This window comes from Schistocerca piceifrons, chromosome 5, assembly GCF_021461385.2.
Source record: "Schistocerca piceifrons isolate TAMUIC-IGC-003096 chromosome 5, iqSchPice1.1, whole genome shotgun sequence".
Classification (NCBI taxonomy): domain Eukaryota; kingdom Metazoa; phylum Arthropoda; class Insecta; order Orthoptera; family Acrididae; genus Schistocerca; species Schistocerca piceifrons.
The window spans coordinates 508,172,199-508,193,811 of record NC_060142.1 but is presented as its reverse complement, the minus strand read 5'-3'; the positions used below and the strand labels follow the sequence as shown (position 1 = coordinate 508,193,811).

At 40.0% G+C, this 21,613-nt stretch overlaps 1 protein-coding gene across 1 annotated transcript in view; it reads left to right on the top strand.

Annotated features, from left to right (window-relative positions):
* LOC124798500 (solute carrier family 12 member 6) overlaps positions 1-21,613 on the top strand; it is a 427,524-nt gene that overhangs the window by 296,942 nt on the left and 108,969 nt on the right. Inside the window, exons 11-12 of the mRNA XM_047261938.1 lie at positions 2,712-2,965; positions 8,146-8,265. Coding sequence (XP_047117894.1) covers positions 2,712-2,965; positions 8,146-8,265 — 374 coding nt within the window. The remainder of the gene's footprint in view (positions 1-2,711; positions 2,966-8,145; positions 8,266-21,613) is intronic.

The following is a 21,613-nucleotide window of genomic DNA, read 5'->3' as shown; positions in this document are numbered from 1 at the left end:
CTGAGTATCTTAAAAATAAAATCAGTTTGTAAGGCTTATTTACACATATAACATTACTGCATTGAAGCTGTGCAAAAGTTAGGTGTTAGAAAACATTTTTGTTGTGAGAGTTAGCTAATAATAAGTACATCAGTTAGTTATGCTATACAATTACTGAATTGAAGTAATTGATTACCAGTAAATATTTTAGCCCTCTTAAACTGCAATTCATGAGTAGATAAATTTAAAAAAAAAAATGTGCGTTCCTGAATGATGGTCACCTTTGTGTAGCAAAGTGAGCTACTTTAAGTCTTTATGAAAATTATTCTTATTCTTCATAATGATTCCATAAACTTAACTATTCCATAAATGGAGGTGTCCATTTGAAAGAGGCACATTTGATTGAGGAATGAATATACTGAGAGAAGCAAGCAGAATTCTCTGAACAGGCTTCTGCAAGATGTTCCGGAATTTACGCTATACAAATAGTTTATATTATTTACCTTTGGACCTGGAAAATTGTAAGATAAATTTCCCCAAAAATGATGCTTTATGACTTGGAACGAAAGCGAAGAAAGTATGCCAGCTTTTTTAATTTCACCTATGTCTATTAATATATACATTTAAACAAAGTTTTGTTAATGAATTTCAGCAGTTCTGTAGTATACTCATCCCAACACAATTTACTGTCAAGTTTTAACTCCATGAAATTACCAATGATAACATCTATTTTTGTGTGTCATCATATTTTATACATATAAGAGTGGAAAGCCTTTGCAAGCTCTGAACTACATATTTTGGCATCTGTTAGCTGCCTTTTGACTGGTATGCTGCTGCTGTTTCCTCTCTTGAACTCATCTTTATCCATACCCATTGTACTCATCATTTTCTAGGAGTAAAGGCAGCAATGTACTGTATGGACAGGCATTGAGTTGTAGCATGCACACCAAAACGCCTGCAAAACTTGCTACCTTGTGTGTGAATCAGTTTTCTAGCTAGGGTAAACGTGCACACACATCAGCACAGCTACATTGTGCAGGCTGTATACACAGTACTGGAACTGCAGTTCTGCAGGTTGATTAGGATGAGGGACCAGGTTGGGTGGAGTGGGAGAGGGAAGAAAGGAAGCAGAGTTTTGGAGAAGTGTGATAGGTGATACAGAGGGAGGCAGGAGTTACACATGATAGGAGTATAGGAGGAAGAGGCAGTAGGCATATGGGATAGGAATTGGACACATAGACACTGGCATTGGTGAGTTTGTGCTATGTATGGTGATGATGATGCTGATGACATGGAGTAGTGGATTGGGAGTGGGTGACAGAAAAGTTGAAGGGGAGACTGCAAGGAAGCAGGTGTGGTTGTAAGCAGAGTGAAGTTCGGGTACTGTGGCAGGATGGAGATGGCTGTGAGGCAGGAGCTTTGGAATTTGTGACAAGGAGGATTAGAGAAACAAAGGATTTGTTGCAAGGACAACTCCTATATAGCTAATTCAACAAATATGATATTGGGGGAAGTGATCCAGATGGCAGGGGCTGTGAAGCAGCCATGAAATCGAACATGTTTTGCTCATTAGCATGTTCCACCATGTTTTGGTCAACTCTGCTCTTGCACACAGTTTGACAGCAAAAGAAGCCATGTCATGCCCTGCTGTAATTTATGCACAGTGTTCTACATGGGCTTGACCACAAACCAACTGTGCACTCAAATGAGGGGCCACTGCCAGTCTGTGGCCAAGAGTAATGTTGATCACCCAGTTACAGAACACACAATACATTGCTGAGCACAACATGCCTGACTTCAGTGGCCGGTTTACATTCATTGCCATCCAGATCCTTCCCACAACACCAGATGTTTTCAGGCCTGTTTATGTACCTGTCAAACGACAAAATACCTCTACTATTTGCTGAGAGGTTAGCATTACTCCTAAATTATTTATATTTTGCCAGAACTTTGTGTTACCATATTTTCCATAATGTCTTCTAATGTATTCTAGTCTTGGGCAGCCCCTATTACTTTTTCCTGTACTGCTCCCTATGGGATTAGGTGACTTCTCTTGGATGCAATAGCGCATGTCCCATTAACCTGCCCCTTCTTTGGGTAAGGATCTTCCATAGATTTTTCTTTAATAACTCATAATTTCATACTGTACCTATCTGCTCAGTATGATAGTACCAATTTCATCTTCATTTTATTCTTCTTCAGAGTTCTGATGGTCCATGTTTTTATTCCACACAAGAACTAGAAGGATTGACAAATTCATAATTGTTGTAAAATGTATTACTGGTCTCATATTTTACCTAAATGGTGTCATTATTAATGAACTCATTACACATGCTTTTTAGTCATTATACATGTTTATAGTATTACATTTATTCCTATGCCCTTACATTATGTAAAGCTAGAAGAAATCTTTTTTCAGTGTAAGTGTCTGTCTCTGTATTATGCTTGATACTGGCATTAATGTAGGTTATACATTATCATTAACTATGAAATGAAATTAGCAATTGACACCCTAATTCTCTGGGCTTTAGTATTTGCAAATATTCACAATGAATTGTCATCTCTCTCTCTCTCTCTCTCTCTCTCTCTCTCTCTCTCTCTCTCTCCCCCCCCCCCCTCCCTTTCCCCTCTTTCCTTCCCCCCTCTTCCCTCTCGCCCTCCCTCCCCCTCTCACTCCCTCTCTCTCTGTGTGTGATTCTTATTAACCAATCTGCTTTTCTTGGTGTTTTCAGGCAATCGCGAAAGATGGAATCATCCCTTTCCTAGCACCTTTTGCTGTGTCATCTAGTCGTGGTGAACCTACACGAGCACTAGTTCTGACGGTGCTCATCTGCCAGTGTGGTATTTTATTGGGAAATGTTGATTATCTTGCACCTCTGCTCTCTATGTTTTTCCTAATGTGCTATGGATTTGTCAACCTTGCTTGTGCGCTACAAACACTTCTTCGCACACCTAACTGGAGACCGAGATTTAAGTACTATCACTGGTTAGTAACGAACAATTTTTCCTTAAAGGCTCAGTTATGCTATGTTTCATAGATTATACGGGTATGTTATTAGACTTTTAAAAGTGTGATTTACGTGGTAACTTGAGCAATACATTTCACAGAAGATGAAATCATGTAGTTTAATGTTGCCTTAAAAATTGTTTTCTGGTGTAATATGTTCACATTCACTTTTAGGCAAATTGGTTAGAAATTTTTATAATGGTTTTGTAATACACTGATCAGCCAGAATGTAACCATTACCCACTTAAAACTCAGCTTTGTTTTCTCTGAATCACACAAAACAGCTAAAGTTTGTCATTAAATTGAATAATCCCAGAAATAGATTGACACCAGCTCTCCATGCACTGATCAAAAACTTCCAGATTGAGAAATGATTATTAGGTTCTCTGTTATGATTTCACACAAGTATGAAGCCTAATAAAAAAGAAATCTTGAGATTAGTAAATCATCTCAAATACACTGTATACTCCTCAAACTACTGTAGTATGAATCTGGACTTGTGGTATGCGCAATTTCCATGCTGGGAAATGATTTGTCGATTGGAGAAGACATAAGCCACAAATGGCGCTGGATTGCAGTGGGGTAAAGTGTGTGAATAGATGAAAAACAATTTAGTCTTTGCAGAAACCAGACTTTTTGCAATAAGTTAAAGAATTTAGTCCTAAAGACTGGCTGGTGCTCAGCAACTGCCACTGCCTTATGTTTTAAGTAGAGTAGAACCTCAATCCTCTGACCTTCAATTAACTGACTCCTTGAATCATTGACCTGCATTCTGCGCAGAACAGCATGCCAGTGTTAGTGATCAATTTTACTCCTGTCACTAATTAGAAGCACGTGAGTGTAGGCTTCACTGGTGGAAAAATCATCACGATATTAGGCAAGTTGCTTTTCAGGTGAAAAACTTTCTGCTGATGATAACACATATAGGCAGGTTGTTGAAAAAATTGAAAAACCAGTGTCAGAAAATAAACTGGTAGCTGATGGTTGGTTGGTTGTTTTGGGGGGAGGAGACCAGACAGCAAGGTCATCGGTCTCATCGGATTAGGGAAGGAAGTCGGCCGTGCCCTTTGAAAGGAACCATCCCCGCATTTGCCTGGAGCGATTTAGGGAAATCACGGAAAACCTAAATCAGGATGGCCGGACGCGGTATGTAGCTGATGAATTATACAACATTAACAAGACTGAGATGAACTAAAATTCTGCCTCAAAGAGTGCAATAGCTACAGGCACAACACTAGCATAGAACAGCCTGACCATTGCAACATGCAGCAACGTAAGTGGTGATCATAAAATCTAAGAAACCAAGAACCTTAAGAAACATAGACATGTCAGCACTTACCATTCATTACAAAGCTCAAAAAAGTGCTTGGATGAATTGTGATCTCTTTAAAGAACTGTTTTTGATGCATTTGTTCTGGCTGTTAGAAAATACTTGAAATCCAAAACCTGCAACCCTGTGCAACTGTACTGCTAGATAACGCCCCAAGCCATCCTTCTGAGTCTGAAGTTAAACAAGGTCATATAAAAACTATGCTTTTGCCCCGCATGTGGAAATGTAATTTTCTTGTTTAATTTTTATTTAATACATCATTTTGAGCTCTGTAAATGACTTGTTTCGTTCTCTTATGGTTGTCCGACCTTGTTAGCATTCTGACCATCCCCTGGTCTCAGAAGTGATGGTTAATTGAGGTTCCATTGTACCATTTAGAAGGTTGTTATGCAGCAAAGGAGTGGGATCATAGTTTGATTTGAGGATAAAATTTTGCAGTGGATTCAGTGACACAATTGGTGGCAGTGTTGATCTTGGATATAACTGGAATTGGGATGTGGATGTCAGGCAAGATATGATGTCTTTCAGCCAAACTATGCCATGTAGAATTTGGTATAGATTCTGTTACTCGGATATGCTTTGTTGCTTTTACCATAACTAATTCAACTAATAAATAAATCCTACAGTATTCTACCATAGAACTGCAGAGCATTTGGAACTTCTTGTCAATTAGAGAACAGATGAAATATTATAAAAAGGGCAGATTGCTACTCACTGTATGGACAAGATTCTGAGTCACAGACAGGCACAACAAAAAGTTTGCCAAATGTGAACTTTCAGCCAAAACACTTCCTTCTAAAGTAGACAAAACACACACACACACACACACACACACACACACACACACACATTCACAACTCCCATTCACACATAACCACTGTTTCTTGCAATCAAGGCCAAAAATATCATTGTTATTACTTTACAGATTAACATTGGGTATCATATGATACTGTTGTTTCTCTTTAGGAGAATGTACACTGAATCACCAAAGAAACTGGTATAGGCATGCATATTCTAACATAGATATATGTAAACAGGCAGAATGTGGCACCTCAGTTGGCAATGCCTATTTAAGACAAGTGTCTGGCACAATTGTTAGATCGGTTACTGCTGCTACAATGGCAGGTTTTCGAGATTAAAGTGCAGTTTGAAAATGGTGTTATAGTCAGTGCACAAGCGATGGTACACAGCATCTCCAATCTCCAAAGTAGCAATGAAGTGGGGATTTTTCCATATGACCATTTCACGAGTGTACTGTGAATATCAGAAATCCGATAAAACATTATATCTCTGACATCGCTGCCACCAGAAAAAGATCCTGCAAGAACAGGATGAGCGATGACTGAAGAGAATCGTTCAGCGTGACAGGTGCAACCCTTCTGAAAGTTGCTGCAGATTTAAATGCAGGGCCATCTACAAGTGTCAGCGTGCAAACCTTTCAAAGAAACATCATCAGTATGGGTTTTTGGAGCCAAAGCCCATTTGTATACCCTTGATGACTGCATGACACAAAGTTTTACGCCTCACCTGGGCCCGACAACACTGACGTTGGACTGTTAATGACTGGAAACAAGTCGCCTCGTCGGATGAGTCTCATTTCAAGTTGTATTGAGCAAATAGACATGTGCGGGTATGGAGACAAACTCATGAATCCATAGACCCTGCATGTCGGCAGGGCACTGTTCTAAGCTGGTGGAGGCTCTTTAATGGTGTGTGGCTTGTACAGTTGGGGTGATGTGGGACCTCTGGTATGTCCAGATATGACTCCGACAGGCGACATGTACGTAAGCATCCTGTCTGGTTGCCAGTTGGGGTGATGTGGGACCTCTGGTATGTCCAGATATGACTCCGACAGGCGACATGTACGTAATCATCCTGTCTGGTCCCTTCATACTTTTATGTCCATTGCGCATTCTGACTGACTTGGGCAGTTCCAGCAGGACAATGTGACACCTCACACATCCAGAATTGCTACAGAGTGGCTGAAAGAACACCCTTCCAAGTTTAAATGCTTCTGCTGGCCACCAAACTCCACAGACATGAACATTATTGAGCATATCTGGGGTGCCTTGCAATGTGCTGTTCAGAAGAGATCTCCACCCCCTCGTAATCTCATGGGTTTATGGACAGCCCTGCAGGATTCATGGTGTCAGTTCCCTCCAGCACTACTTCAGATATTAGTTGAGTCCATGACACATCTGCATGCTCACGGGGTCCTACATGATATTAGGCAGGTGTACTAGTTTCTTTGGCTCTTCTTTGTATATTTTATGAGTACATCATCTGTAGTAAAACACTAAAGTCAGATACGTGAATACAATATCATGGAGCCACACCTTAAAAGTTATAGTGATTTACATAAATTAAGCTTAAGTTAGGTACAAAAATGTACAATATCATGGAGTCACAACTTAAAATTTACAGTGATTATATAAATGAAGCTTCTGGTGAGAAAAAAATTTGTTAAAAATGCATCTCATTGAAGGGCCCAGTGTAAGTTACATACAATATATTCACAGTACAAAATACTGTGTTATGTTCTGTGAAAACCCAGCTGATACATAATTTATATGAGGTCTGTTCAAAAAATTCCAGAACATTCATAGTTTCGTGCCAGTGGTGTGTTGGTGCAAAATGTGGTTGGTATCTGTCCATGCCTGTGTTTATTGTTTAACTGCCACAAGTTTCATTGTTTTATGTCTATTAGTTATTGTTTAGTGCTGTATTGAGTAGAATGTTGTGGTGCACAGTTTGTGAATTTCGAGATGACAGAGTTAGAGGAGCAATGCGTCTGCATTAAATTGTGTGAAATTCAAGAACACCTTAACAGACGCATCAAATGATGCAGAAAGCCTGTGGCAATGAGTGCTTAAGCCTTACTCAGTGTTACAAATGGTTCACACGGTTTTAAAATGGCCTGATGGAAGTTAAAGATGACCCTCATTCAGCACACACTCCAACGTGTACTGACAATGTTCATATCAGGATCATCAATGAAATCATGTGCACCAGTCAAAGTCTCACTGCCAAGATATTGCAGAGGAATGCAACATTTCAGTTGGATCATGTCATGAAGTACTGGCACAGCATCTTGGAACGCATTGTGTTGCCACCAAGTCCGTCCCACAGCTCATTAGTGAGACCAGAAAGATCTTTGCTTCACAACCTTTGAAGAGCTTTTCGATTGTGAAAATGAGAACAATGTGGATCCTGTGGACTTTTCTTTTATTTCTGAGGTTGAAGTCACTTTTGGAATGATGAAAATTTACAATGATAGAAGAGATACCCGAAAATTAGCACTTTGTGCATTTCAGTAAGGGGCATACCAAGACTGCTTCTGGAGGTAGAAATGGCATTACAAGTGATGCATCAACTGTGGAGGAGAGTATTTTGAAGGAGATCATACACAGTAAGTAAAAGGTAAGCATAGGAAAATTTTGTGGACAAAGTTCTAGAATTTTTTGTACAGACCTTGTACGTTTAGTCAGAGAAAAAATGTTAACAGGATGTGGAGCAAATTTTGTCTAGAGAGAGAATATTAAAGGCTTCTTGTGCAATGAAAAGGACTTTGGTTAAAATTGCCCATCTTTGTTGATGTCGGAGAATGTATCACTGTCATATCTTGGTCATGCTGGGTTCCAAAAGGTAAAATTAGAGAAATTAGGTCACATGTGTCAGATGTGTTCAGTGTACAACAACTACAAATGTGTTAGGATGGAGACAAATTATGGTACTGCAAGCTGCTGTGATAGCTAGAGAAGTAGCTATAGAATTGTGGATAATATGTTCCACATTTCCCTTCTGATTTGTGATATTTATTTTTTACCAGGTCACTGTCATTTCTTGGACTGTCACTCTGCATAGCAGTCATGTTTATGACAAGCTGGTATTATGCACTAGTGGCAATGGGAATGGCTGGATGCATATACAAGTACATTGAATACAGAGGGTAAGTAACTTCACAGTCTTTAGAATCACCACCATAAAAATAATTTTCTCCATAGAAATATACTTTAATTGACAAGTTCATCAAAATTCTGTGCCACCTTTACCTCTTATGATCTGTTTCATCCCTTTCTAGTTAAATGCTGTATATTTAGAAGTCATTTATGCTGCTATACTCCCAATACAATTTTTGCTTTATGATTATAATTTTATGTATAAATATTTTACACATTTTTTTGAAAGGGCTGCGTCAAATGTATCTAGGCTTTGCCCCAAATTGTAGTTCAACTACACCTGTTGTGAAAGATGCATTCATGCTCTACACCAAGGTGGCAAAAGTCGCAGAACAGTAATACACACACATACATATGGTAGTAGTATTATGTACACGAGGTATAAAAGGGCGGTGCAGTGTCAGAGCTGTCATTTGCACTCAGATGATTCATGTGAAAAGGTTTTTGATCTGATTATTGCCACATGATGGGAATTAACAGACTTCAAATGCTGTATACTAGTTGGAGCAAAGACACATGGGACATTCCATTTTGGAAATCATTAGAGAATTGAATAATTGAGGTCCATAGTGTCAGGAGAGTACCAAATTTCAAGCATTATCTCTCACATGGACAGTGCAGTGGTCGACAGCTTTCACTTGATGACAGCAGTAGCATTTACATACAGTACTGTGATGAAATTTGGTATTAGTGGGCTATGGTGGTAAACGACTGACTTGATTGTCTTTGGTAACAGCACAACATTACCTGCAAACATCTCTCCTGGACTTATTGGTTGAACCATAGATAACTGGAAAACCATGGGCTTGTCATATGAGACCTGATTTGAGTTGGTAAGAGCTGATGCTAGGGTCTGAATGTGGTGCAGACCCCATGAAGCTGTGGAGCCAGATTGTCAACAAGACACTATGTAAGCTGATTGTGGCTCCATAATGGCTTGGGCTGTGTTTACATGGAATGGACTGGGTCCTCTGGTTCAACTATCATAGATTGTAAATGGTTGTGTTTGGCTACTTGGAGTCCATTTACAGCAATTCATGGCCTTCATATCCCCAAAGAACGATGGAATTTTTGTGAATGTCAGTGCCTCATGTCACTGGGCCACAACTGTTCATGAATGGTTTAAAGAACATTCTGAACAATTCGAGCACCTAACATGAATCCCATCAAACCTTTAAGTTACTTGTTAAAGAGGTCAGTTTGTGCACAAAGTCCTGCACCAGCAACACATTCACAGTTATAGACAGCTATAAAGGCAGTATAACCCAGTAGTTTTGCAGGGGATTTGCAACGACTTTTTGAGTCCACGCCACCTCAAGCTACTGCAGTATGCCGTCAAAAGGAGATCCGACATTATATTAGGAGGTATCCAAAGAGTTCTCTCATCTCAATGTATTTACATCTTTGATTCATTTATTCTTCATCTTTGTACCCTATCCCCCTTTCTTTATAAGTATTTGTCATACCAGTGAAGAAGTAGTGTAAAAAATTGAAAGGCGCATCCTTGGAAAATTGCTCACAGGTTCTGCACAAATGCATCTGCTTTTAATTTCGAAGTAACACAGTTCATCCAGATTTCTACTCTAAAAATTACAGTCATTAATAAACCTTGAGCATTGCTGAACATTAACTATGAAATAAAACAATTTATCGTGTCAGGTAAGGGAGATATGAATGAACAGAGTGGTCCTAGTGAGAACAACAGTGTTGACTTATCATGTGGCAACTGTTTTCTAAGAGAGAGCTCAAAATAAATAATTGCATCTCAGGGTCAGAATTGTATGGTGAAGTGTTTTGATGTTGGATTTTGTTGACAAAGTTGTGACACAGTTGGTACATGAAGAACTTACTGAGTGGAGAAAACTGTCACATGCCTGCTTCTTCAACAGTACAAGTTTTATTTAACACCATCCAAGTACAAATAATTCACAGAAAATACTATTCCTGACTCTTCTTGAAACAAACAAAAGCAAGTACATCTAGAAGTGAATACCTCTTTGCAATTACAGCTGTCAGGTGGTATACTAAGTAACTCAAATGTTAATGCTGGAGAACACTAACTTTTTCATCAGGATGGGAAGCACCATAGGGTGAACCACTCATTCAAGCTAACACTGCACACTCATCTACAACATCCAGTTGAACAGAGATCACACCACATTTGGAAAACAGACATGTCTGTGTTCAGGCCGAATGTGGGCAACTGGGAATAATATAGTCCATATTAATGTCCAGAAAACAACAAAGTATTGCAAGCTCATTGTAAATAAGACCACTGAAGATCGTGTGGTACACATCTACAAGCTGAAACAAGTGAGGCTGATAAACAGTCCACGGCAGCCATTAAATATGATGCTGTTGTTTACCTGTGAGACCTGGTACCTGCAAGAGTATCAGTCTGCATCTCTCCTATTGACCTCACCTGATGTGTGCATAATTGTATTGATTGATCCATTGACACATCTGGCAGGATTACAAGAAAAGACAACTTTCTGCGAAACCATGGACGTGGTGAAAATACTGCTCCTTTTAATTGTGAAGTGTTTTGTAGGCCATTTTGCTATTTTTAAATGTAAACAAATTATAGAAAACAAAGTCCAGCAGATAGCTGGGTCTCCATAAAGAAAACAGCAACAGAAAAACATGTAGTGGTCGGCTGTGGCTGTGGCTGCCATTCAGTTCCAAGTATGCATAACTTTTTCCTGCATGTAGCGAGCATTTCAGCTCATCTTATGAGTTTTTTCTGATGACTGAACAGATAATTCCTGCCATAAAACATGCATCTACACAAATTGCCCTGAACAGTTGGTGCAGAAGGGTTGTAACTGACAGCTTTCTTGAATGTCACATGGCCTCTTCATGACTGTGGTGTTCTCCTTCGAACAAGAGGACAGTGGTGAACATAATGTTTCTCCACACTAAGTGGTCCAGGGTGCATTCTCTCCATGTTTGTACATTTATACCAGTCATCTTCATTATGTGTTTTGGCTGGTCCTTGAAGCCCCTAAGAGGGGGCTCCACAAGTTCTACTGCCAGAGTAGAGTTCAACATAAAGGATTTGGCAGGGCAGCATGGTGTGACTCATGTGGTGAATTTGGAATAACCAATTTTTCTTTTTTCTCTTTTTTATGTATTTATTTAAAGCTAAAGGAAGTATAGACCAGAAAATCAAAGAAGAATCTTGAGAATTTCGAATAAAGAATTCATTCTTTATTCGAAATTCTCAAGATTCTTCTTTGATTTTCTGTAGTGGTCGGCTGTGGCTGTGGCTGCCATTCAGTTCCAAGTATGCATAATGGGTCATATCATGAATTGTGATGACCACTCTAGCATTGTACCGTGAAGCTAGTTCCTCATGGTGCAAATCACTTTGAAGATTAATCATGGACAGATGTGCTACAAGCTTTCTACTGTGAACATCTTGACTAAAGCTGGATGACATTGCATACAGTTGCTTCCAAGACGGTGGAAATGCAACACATATAGTGGGAAAAAACTGGCAACTACTGCACTAGTGCAAGTCAAAATTATTCCTACTGGGGTCAACAGTGAACTGAGACCGAGGGGGCACCTCTCAGCAGTTGTGCAACCTCGAATGTCACACAACTGTGTGCTTCTGCTGAGAACAAAAGATTAACTGGGGTTTCTGCCGAGGAGTGATGTGGCCCATCCATGCACAGGTTGGAGGTCTTGGGAAGAGGGGTGGGATTGACACTAACTCACTGATTGTAGGAAGGGTTGCTCTCCCTGTGTAGGTGTTGCCTTGCCTTGCATTTGAAACTAATGGTCACTGAAACTTCGGGAGATTTAAGTCATGGTGAGTATTTAAATGATTGGTGATCGCAATAGTTGGTTCTCCCTATCCATTTGACAATTCTGTACTTTGGCAAGCTATCGGTGGCTTCAGTTGGCTAGGGAAAATTATTTTTAATGCTGAAATAAGTAAATTAATTTGTCAGCCCCCCCCCCCCCTCCCCCCCATGAACCATGGACCTTGCCGTTGGTGGGGAGGCTTGCGTGCCTCAGCGATACAGATAGCCGTACCGTAGGTGCAACCACAACAGAGGGGTATCTGTTGAGAGGCCAGACAAACGTGTGGTTCCTGAAGAGGGGCAGCAGCCTTTTCAGTAGTTGCAAGGGCAACAGTCTGGATGATTGACTGATCTGGCCTTGTAACAATAACCAAAACGGCCTTGCTGTGCTGGTACTGCGAACGGCTGAAAGCAAGGGGAAACTACAGCCGTAATTTTTCCCGAGGGCATGCAGCTTTACTGTATGATTACATGATGATGGCGTCCTCTTGGGTAAAATATTCCGGAGGTAAAATAGTCCCCCATTCGGATCTCCGGGCGGGGACTACTCAAGAGGATGTCGTTATCAGGAGAAAGAAAACTGGCGTTCTACGGATCGGAGCGTGGAATGTCAGATCCCTTAATCGGGCAGGTAGGTTAGAAAATTTAAAAAGGGAAATGGATAGGTAGAAGTTAGATATAGTGGGAATTAGTGAAGTTCAGTGGCAGGAGGAACAAGACTTCTGGTCAGGTGACTACAGGGTTATAAACACAAAATCAAATAGGGGTAATGCAGGAGTAGGTTTAATAATGAATAGGAAAATAGGAATGCGGGTAAGCTACTACAAACAGCATAGTGAACGCATTATTGTGGCCAAGATAGATACGAAGCCCACGCCTACTACAGTAGTACAAGTTTATATGCCAACTAGCTCTGCAGATGACGAAGAAATTGAAGAAATGTATGATGAAATAAAAGAAATTATTCAGATTGTGAAGGGAGACGAAAATTTAATAGTCATGGGTGACTGGAATTCGAGTGTAGGAAAAGGGAGAGAAGGAAACATAGTAGGTGAATATGGATTGGGGGACAGAAATGAAAGAGGAAGCCGCCTGGTCGAATTTTGCACAGAGCACAACATAATCATAACACTTGGTTTAAGAATCATGAAAGAAGGTTGTATACATGGAAGAACCCTGGAGATACTAAAAGGTTTCAGATAGATTATATAATGGTAAGACAGAGATTTAGGAACCAGGTTTTAAATTGTAAGACATTTCCAGGGGCAGATGTGGATTCTGACCACAATCTATTGGTTATGACCTGTAGATTAAAACTGAAGAAACTGCAAAAAGGTGGGAATTTAAGGAGATGGGACCTGGATAAACTAAAAGAACCAAAGGTTGTACAGAGATTCAGGGAGAGCATAAGGGAGCAATTGACAGGAATGGGGGAAATAAATACAGTAGAAGAAGAATGGGTAGCTTTGAGGGATGAAGTAGTGAAGGCAGCTGAGGATCAAGTAGGTAAAAAGACGAGGGCTAGTAGAAATCCTTGGGTAACAGAAGAAATATTGAATTTAATTGATGAAAGGAGAAAATATAAAAATGCAGTAAGTGAAACAGGCAAAAAGGAATACAACCGTCTCAAAAATGAGATCGACAGGAAGTGCAAAATGGCTAAGCAGGGATGGCTAGAGGACAAATGTAAGGATGTAGAGGCCTATCTCACTAGGGGTAAGATAGATACCGCCTACAGGAAAATTAAAGAGACCTTTGGAGATAAGAGAACGACTAGTATGAATATCAAGAGCTCAGATGGAAACCCAGTTCTAAGCAAAGAAGGGAAAGCAGAAAGGTGGAAGGAGTATATAGAGGGTCTATACAAGGGCGATGTACTTGAGGACAATATTATGGAAATTGAAGAGGATGTAGATGAAGATGAAACGGGAGATATGATACTGCGTGAAGAGTTTGACAGAGCACTGAAAGACCTGAGTCGAAACAAGGCCCCCGGAGTAGACAATATTCCATTGGAACTACTGACGGCCGTGGGAGAGCCAGTCCTGACAAAACTCTACCATCTGGCGAGCAAGATGTATGAAACAGGCGAAATACCCTCAGACTTCAAGAAGAATATAATAATTCCAATCCCAAAGAAAGCAGGTGTTGACAGATGTGAAAATTACCGAACTATCAGCTTAATAAGTCACAGCTGCAAAATACTAACACGAATTCTTTACAGACGAATGGAAAACCTAGTAGAAGCCAACCTCAGGGAAGATCAGTTTGGATTCCGTAGAAACACTGGAACACGTGAGGCAATACTGACCTTACGACTTATCTTAGAAGAAAGATTAAGGAAAGGCAAACCTACGTTTCTAGCATTTGTAGACTTAGAGAAAGCTTTTGACAATGTTGACTGGAATACTCTCTTTCAAATTCTAAAGGTGGCAGGGGTAAAATACAGGGAGCGAAAGGCTATTTACAATTTGTACAGAAACCAGATGGCAGTTATAAGAGTCGAGGGACATGAAAGGGAAGCAGTGGTTGGGAAGGGAGTAAGACAGGGTTGTAGCCTCTCTCCGATGTTGTTCAATCTGTATATTGAGCAAGCAGTAAAGGAAACAAAAGAAAGATTCGGAGTAGGTATTAAAATTCATGGAGAAGAAATAAAAACTTTGAGGTTCACCGATGACATTGTAATTCTGTCAGAGACAGCAAAGGACTTGCAAGAGCAGTTGAATGGAATGGACAGTGTCTTGAAAGGAGGATATAAGATGAACATCAACAAAAGCAAAACAAGGATAATGGAATGTAGTCTAATTAAGTCGGGTGATGCTGAGGGAATTAGATTAGGAAATGAGGCACTTAAAGTAGTAAAGGAGTTTTGCTATTTGGGGAGCAAAATAACTGATGATGGTCGAAGTAGAGAGGATATAAAATGTAGGCTGGCAATGGCAAGGAAAGCGTTTCTGAAGAAGAGAAATTTGTTAACATCCAGTATTGATTTAAGTGTCAGGAAGTCATTTCTGAAAGTATTCGTATGGAGTGTAGCCATGTATGGAAGTGAAACATGGACGATAAATAGTTTGGACAAGAAGAGAATAGAAGCTTTCGAAATGTGGTGCTACAGAAGAATGCTGAAGATTAGATGGGTAGATCACGTAACTAATGAGGAAGTATTGAATAGGATTGGGGAGAAGAGAAGTTTGTGGCACAACCTGACCAGAAGAAGGGATCGGTTGGTAGGACATGTTCTGAGGCATCAAGGGATCACCAATTTAGTATTGGAGGGCAGCGTGGAGGGTAAAAATCGTAGAGGGAGACCAAGAGACGAATACACTAAGCAGATTCAGAAGGATGTAGGTTGCGGTAGGTACTGGGAGATGAAAAAGCTTGCACAGAATAGAGTAGCATGGAGAGCTGCATCAAACCAGTCTCAGGACTGAAGACCACAACAACAACAACAATTTGTCAGCTTCTTAATTAATTGATGTACAGACCCATGTCTCCTATCATTTAACCTGTAATTGCATAAGCAATCCGAAATGTGATTTGGGAATTGGTTTTATTATTATTTTACTCTCTCTCTTTGTAATGGGACAGCTGCTACACCACATGATCTAAACATCTTCAGAAAGTCTCCGGGTTATGATGGCAGATAAAGTTTTGATTTAGTGCACTCCTGAACTGCTGGAAACCAAGTGACCTGTCAAATTGTTCACCTTTTTTGACAGTTGTTCTCAGAGGTATGAAATCTCAGCTATTCGAGATGTAAAACACACAAGGCAGTTAACATCTCCCAGGAAAAACAGGAGCTCTTCCTTATCATAGTTGTCAGTTGCTTCTAAATGTGACTGTGTTGGGGTGCTGCTGCCTTTTTCCCAGAAATAAATACTAGAGAAAATGTGAAAATGTGTAAATAATTCAAATTTCCTTGGCGTTTACGATCAGTTATCATACCACCATCTGGATAGTTCACACAAGAAAGGATGGGCCAAATGAGTTGCTTTAAAATGCTCTGAAAAATGTCAGGGTCACTGGCCATCCCAAAGGCATTTGTATGGATGTAGTCTAGATTAGATTAATACTTGTTCCATAGATCATGAATACAACACTTCGTAATGATGTGGAATGTGTCAGTTTAATAAACGATGTCTGTACAAGATATTACATTACACAAAATAGTGCGTGACACTAATGTTTAAGTTGGTTTTTTTCCCCCTCCCTTAATTTATATCTAAAAATTCAGCCAATGAGTAGAACGAGTTGTCATTTAGAAATTCTTTTAATTTATTTTTAAATGTTGGTTGGCTATCTGTCAGGCTTTTGATGCTGTTTGGTAGGTGACCAAAGACTTTTGTGGCAGCATAATTTACCCCTTTCTGTGCCAAAGTCAGATTTAACCCTGCATAGTGAAGATCATCCTTTCTCCTGGTGTTATAGCTATGCACACTGCTATTAATTTTGAACTAGGTTGGATTATTAACAACAAATTTCATAAGTGAATATATATACTGTGAGGTTACTGTGAGGATCCCTAGATTCTTAAATAGATGTCTGCAGGATGACCGTGGGTGGGCTCCAGCAATTATTCTGATTACACGTTTTTGAGCAATGAATACTTTTCTACTCAATGATGAATTACCCCAGAATATGATGCCATACGAAAGCAGTGAATGAAAGTAGGCATAGTAAGTAATTTACTGAGATTCTTATCACCAAAATTTGCAATAACCCTAATAGCATACGTAGCTGGACTCAGACATTTCAGCAGACCATCAATGTGTTGCTTCCAGTTTATCCTCTCATCAATGGACACACCTATAAATTTTGAAAATTTGACTGTAGCTACAGACTTCTGTTCAAAGTCTATATTTATTACTGGAGTTGTGCCATTTACTGTACGGAACTGTATATACTGTGTTTTATCAAAATTTAAAGAGAGTCCATTTGCTGAGAACCACTTAATAATTTTGTGAAAAACATCATTTACAATTACATCACTTAGTTCTTGGTTTTTGGATGTTATTACTATACTTGTATCATCAGCAAAAATAACTAACTTTGCGTCTTCATCAATGTGGAATGGTAAGTCATTAATGTATATCAAGAACAGTAAAGGACCTAAGACCGAATCCTGTGGAACCCCGTATGGTACTTGATAGCCCCCCAGTTTGAGGAATCAGCTGTTGTTTTAACATTACATGAACCACTTATTTCAACTTTCTGCTTTCTTCCAGTTAAGTATGAATTAAACCATTTGTGCACTGCCCTCCTCAAACCATAATGATTTAGCTTATCTAAAAGAATTCCATGATTTACACAATCAAAGACCTTTGAGAGATCGCAAAAAATACCAATGGGTTATGTCCAGTTACTCAGAGCATTTAATACTTGATCAGTGAAAGCATATATAGCATTTTCTGTTGAAAAGCCTTTCTGAAAACCAAACTGACATTTTGTTAGTACTTTATTTTTACAAATATGGGAGGCTACTCTTGAATACATTACTTTCTCAAAAATTTTTGATAGAGCTGTCAGAAGAGAGATTGGGCGATAGTTGTTGACATCCGACGTATCCCCCTTTTTATGCAATGGTTTTACAATGGCATATTTCAGTCTTATCGGGGAAAACACCCTGCTCCAAAGAGCTATTACATACGTGGCTGAGAATCCTACTTATCTGTGGGGAACAAGCTTTAACTACCTTGCTGGAAATTCCATCAATTCCGTAAGAGCTTTTACTTTTCAGTGAGTTTATTATTTTACTGATTTCAGAGGGAGAGGTTGGTGGAAATACAGTTGTTTCAAACTGCACAGATATGGCCTCTTCTATTAGTAGCCTTGCCTCTTCTAGTGAAGATCTAGATCCTATTTTCTCCACAACACTTAAAAAATGATTATTGAAAAGATTTTCAATTTCTGATTGTTTGTTAGTACACTTGTCATTCAGTTTTATGGCACTAAAGTCTTCCTGTGCTCTTGGTTGCCCTGTTTCCTTTTCAATAATATTCCAAATTGCTTTAATTTTATTATCGGAGTTACTGATCTCAGACATGATACACATGCTTCTGGACTTTTTAATAACTTCTCTTAGTACTGCACAATAGTTTTTATAATATTGAACAATTTCGGGGTCAGTACTCCCTCTTGCTGTTAGATACAGTTCTCTTTTACGGTTCCAGGATATTCTTATTCCTTTAGTTAGCCAAGGTTTTTTATATGTTTTATTGGAATTATGTTTAACTATTTTCGTGGGAAAACAATTTTCAAATACCCTTAAAAATGTATCGCGAAATAAGTTATATTTCAAGTTTGCATCGGGTTCCTTGTACAGTTCATCCCAGTCTAGCTGCTGTAGGCTTTCCGTAAAGTTTGCAATATTTATATTGTTAATTGAATGCACTGCTTTGAAATTCTGATTTGATATGCTGCATGGAGCTATGTCATGTACTGTAACTAGCTGTGCACCATGAACTGAAAGACCATTCTCAACAGGATAAGCATTTATGTCCTTAAACTTATCTTGGTCTATAAAAAAGTTATCTATCAATGTCCTGCTGTTCTTTGTTATCCGAGTAGGAAAATCAATGAGGGAGCTCAAATTGAAAGAACTGAGTAATACTGCAAGGTCATTCTTCCTATTACACTCTTTCAGGGAATCAACATTGAAATCCCCACAAATGATAATTTGCTTCCCCCTGTCTGACAGATAGCACAACAAAGCATCCAAGTTTTCTAGAAATAGCTGGAAATTCCCTGAGGGGGACCTATACACTGTTACAATTATGAAAGTGCCATCATTTAGTTTTAGTTCAGTGGCACATGCTTCCATGTTGCTCTACACAAAATTTTTTAGTTTCTAAATTTTTTACACTGTGGAAGCTTTTGACATATATGGCAAGTCCTCCTCTCATCATATTATCTCTACTTACATGTGCAGCTAATTTGTACCCATTGATGCTAACCTTTTGCATATCAGTGACAATGTGATGCTCAGACAGGCATAGTACATCTATTACATTCTCAGTTTCTATATCTTCTAAACAAAGCAGAAGTTCATCAGTTTTATTCTTCAATCCCCCAATATTTTGATGAAATATACTAACTTTATTTTTCACTTTACTTTTTTGAGTATCTTGAACTTTTTTAACATCTTTAGTACTTGCCTGGCTGAGTTTCCCACTGGACACTGATCCTACACTAAAAAAGAGTTTCCACCATGAGATGTAGTTCCTCCCCCCTTTAAATTTCCTGCTATCAGCCCAGCCAGTTTACCCTTCCCTTTCTGGTTGAGGTGTAGGCCACGTCTAGTATAGTTCCACCTACAGAGTGAATCAACAGGAACCACACCAATGTGTGACCCTGCACCAGATCCAAGTAGCCGTTCCAACTCCAAATTAACTCTCCTGACAGAAGAGCTCAAATGGGGTCGGTCGTGGCACTCCAGAACCAACACAAACCCAACACTGGTATGACTCGATGTTGATGCAATCTTTGCCAGGTCACACACTATGCTGTACCCCGGATCTCTGTCAATACTGTTGCCCGGCCCACCCACAACAACCACGGTATCTTCCTTAGTAAAGCCTCTACATAGTGAACCTAAATCCTCTGTAACCTGCCTCAGTCCAACACTAAAATGGGAAATAATTACCACCACTTGTGACTTGATGCCAAGCACCCAACTTCAGGTATGTATGGGACAGATCTGTCTTTCATTCCATTAGCCCCCCCCACACACACACACAAAGTGACTCAGTCTGTACATTAAGCGAGCAATAAGAGAAGCTGAGGAGAAAAACGGAAAGGGAATTCAAGTTCTGGGAGAAGAAATAAAATCTTTGAAGGCTTCTTGAATTATCAGCTGAGTCAAGGCATCATTCAGTGGCAACATTTTGACAAATTGCCTCCTGTAAATCAGGGAGTTGAGAAACGACCCCTGCAGCACTCCTGCACATATAGGCCACCTGCCACATGAACGTGAAAAGCCAGGTCACACAGGTATGACATGATGAGTCTGACATGCGGTGTCGGAACCCCCAGTACAAAAAAATTGTAGAGGCACCCATTTCAAATGCAGTCAAAGGCCTTGGAGGTGTCAAGAAATACCACCCCTGAGTACTCTCGATGCTCCAGGTCTCCTACCATGTCCTCAACAACATGCAGTAGATGGTGTTGCATGCTGTGGCCATGCTGGAAACCGAACTACTTTGTGGGAATCAACCCCTCCCTGTTCATATGCTCCATGAACCATTTGATATAAATTTTTTCGAATACCTTAGATACAACAGGGAGCAGACTAATCAGCCTATAGCTTTGTGGAAACCTCACGTCTTTGCCTTGTTTGGGAAAGGCAACCACCTCCGTGTCTTCCCATACAGAGAGGTGGTTGCCAGTCCACTGAACATAGTTGAAGGCATTTGTGATAGACCTCAGTGCATCTGGTGCCAGTTGTTTCAGCATAAGAGCTTCCACCTGGTCACAGCCGTAGGCCTTCCTGATATTTAGGGAGCGAAGTTGGACATCTACTTCCCCTCAGCGACGGGATCAATGGCATCACCTATGTAGTCTGCAAGGGAAATGGGCAGCCATTTTTGTACAGTTTGTGTGTACTCTTCATCTGTATTATCCTGTATTGGTGTGAAGTTGTTCACAAAGCTGTCAGTCAAGACATTAGCCTTGCTGTCAGACTTGCAGACAACCCGCCTGCTGACTTTCAGAGGAGGAAGATGGTGCCCTTTCCTTGGTAACTGCTTAGTTATTCACCAGGCAGAGCCATCTTCAACACAAAGCATGGCTACTTTATCTTCCCAGTCTTGGATTTCAGTGGTTTTCCACTGCCACCTTTATTGCATGATGCAGCCAGTTTAGGTGGCATTTGGTGGCAGGATTGTGTGTAATTTGCCATTTGTGGAAAAGCCTATTTTTATCTGAAAAGGCCTGCAATATCCCAGGGACTAGCTGAGCTTATCTGTCAGGAGGCCTTTGTGTACCCCTTGGTGTGATAGTGTCTACAGCTCGGAGAGTGTCCACTGTTAGCTGTCGCAATGTCTTGTCTGCACTGAGGATATCAGAGTCTCGGATGGCAGCAAGAGAGTCTTGTAGCTCCTCTCTAAACTGTTCCCAATTTACCCTTCATAGCTGCCAACATCATTCTGGTGACTCCACGCCGTTAATGTCTTATGTTGAAAATTACCAGCAGGTAGTCTGACAAGAGGGCCATTCAACTTGTGGTAGTAGTGAGGTGTCCCACTCCCCTCATCACTGCAATGTTGAGCACATCAGAGCAGCCGTGTGCGTTGTTTTAGTAATGTGTCGGGTCACATGGCCCTAAGACTACCGCATTGTGCTGGCGAACTACACGCAGTGGACAGTGACCACTATTATTTATTACTCTTGAATGCAACTCAGGGTTTTTTGCATTAAAGTCTCCCACAGCAAAAGGTTTACCATGGAGAGACAGTAATGCTTCAACATATCTTGGTTTTAGTGGTCTTCCAGGTGGCCGATAAACTGAGATAAATGTAATCCGACCTGA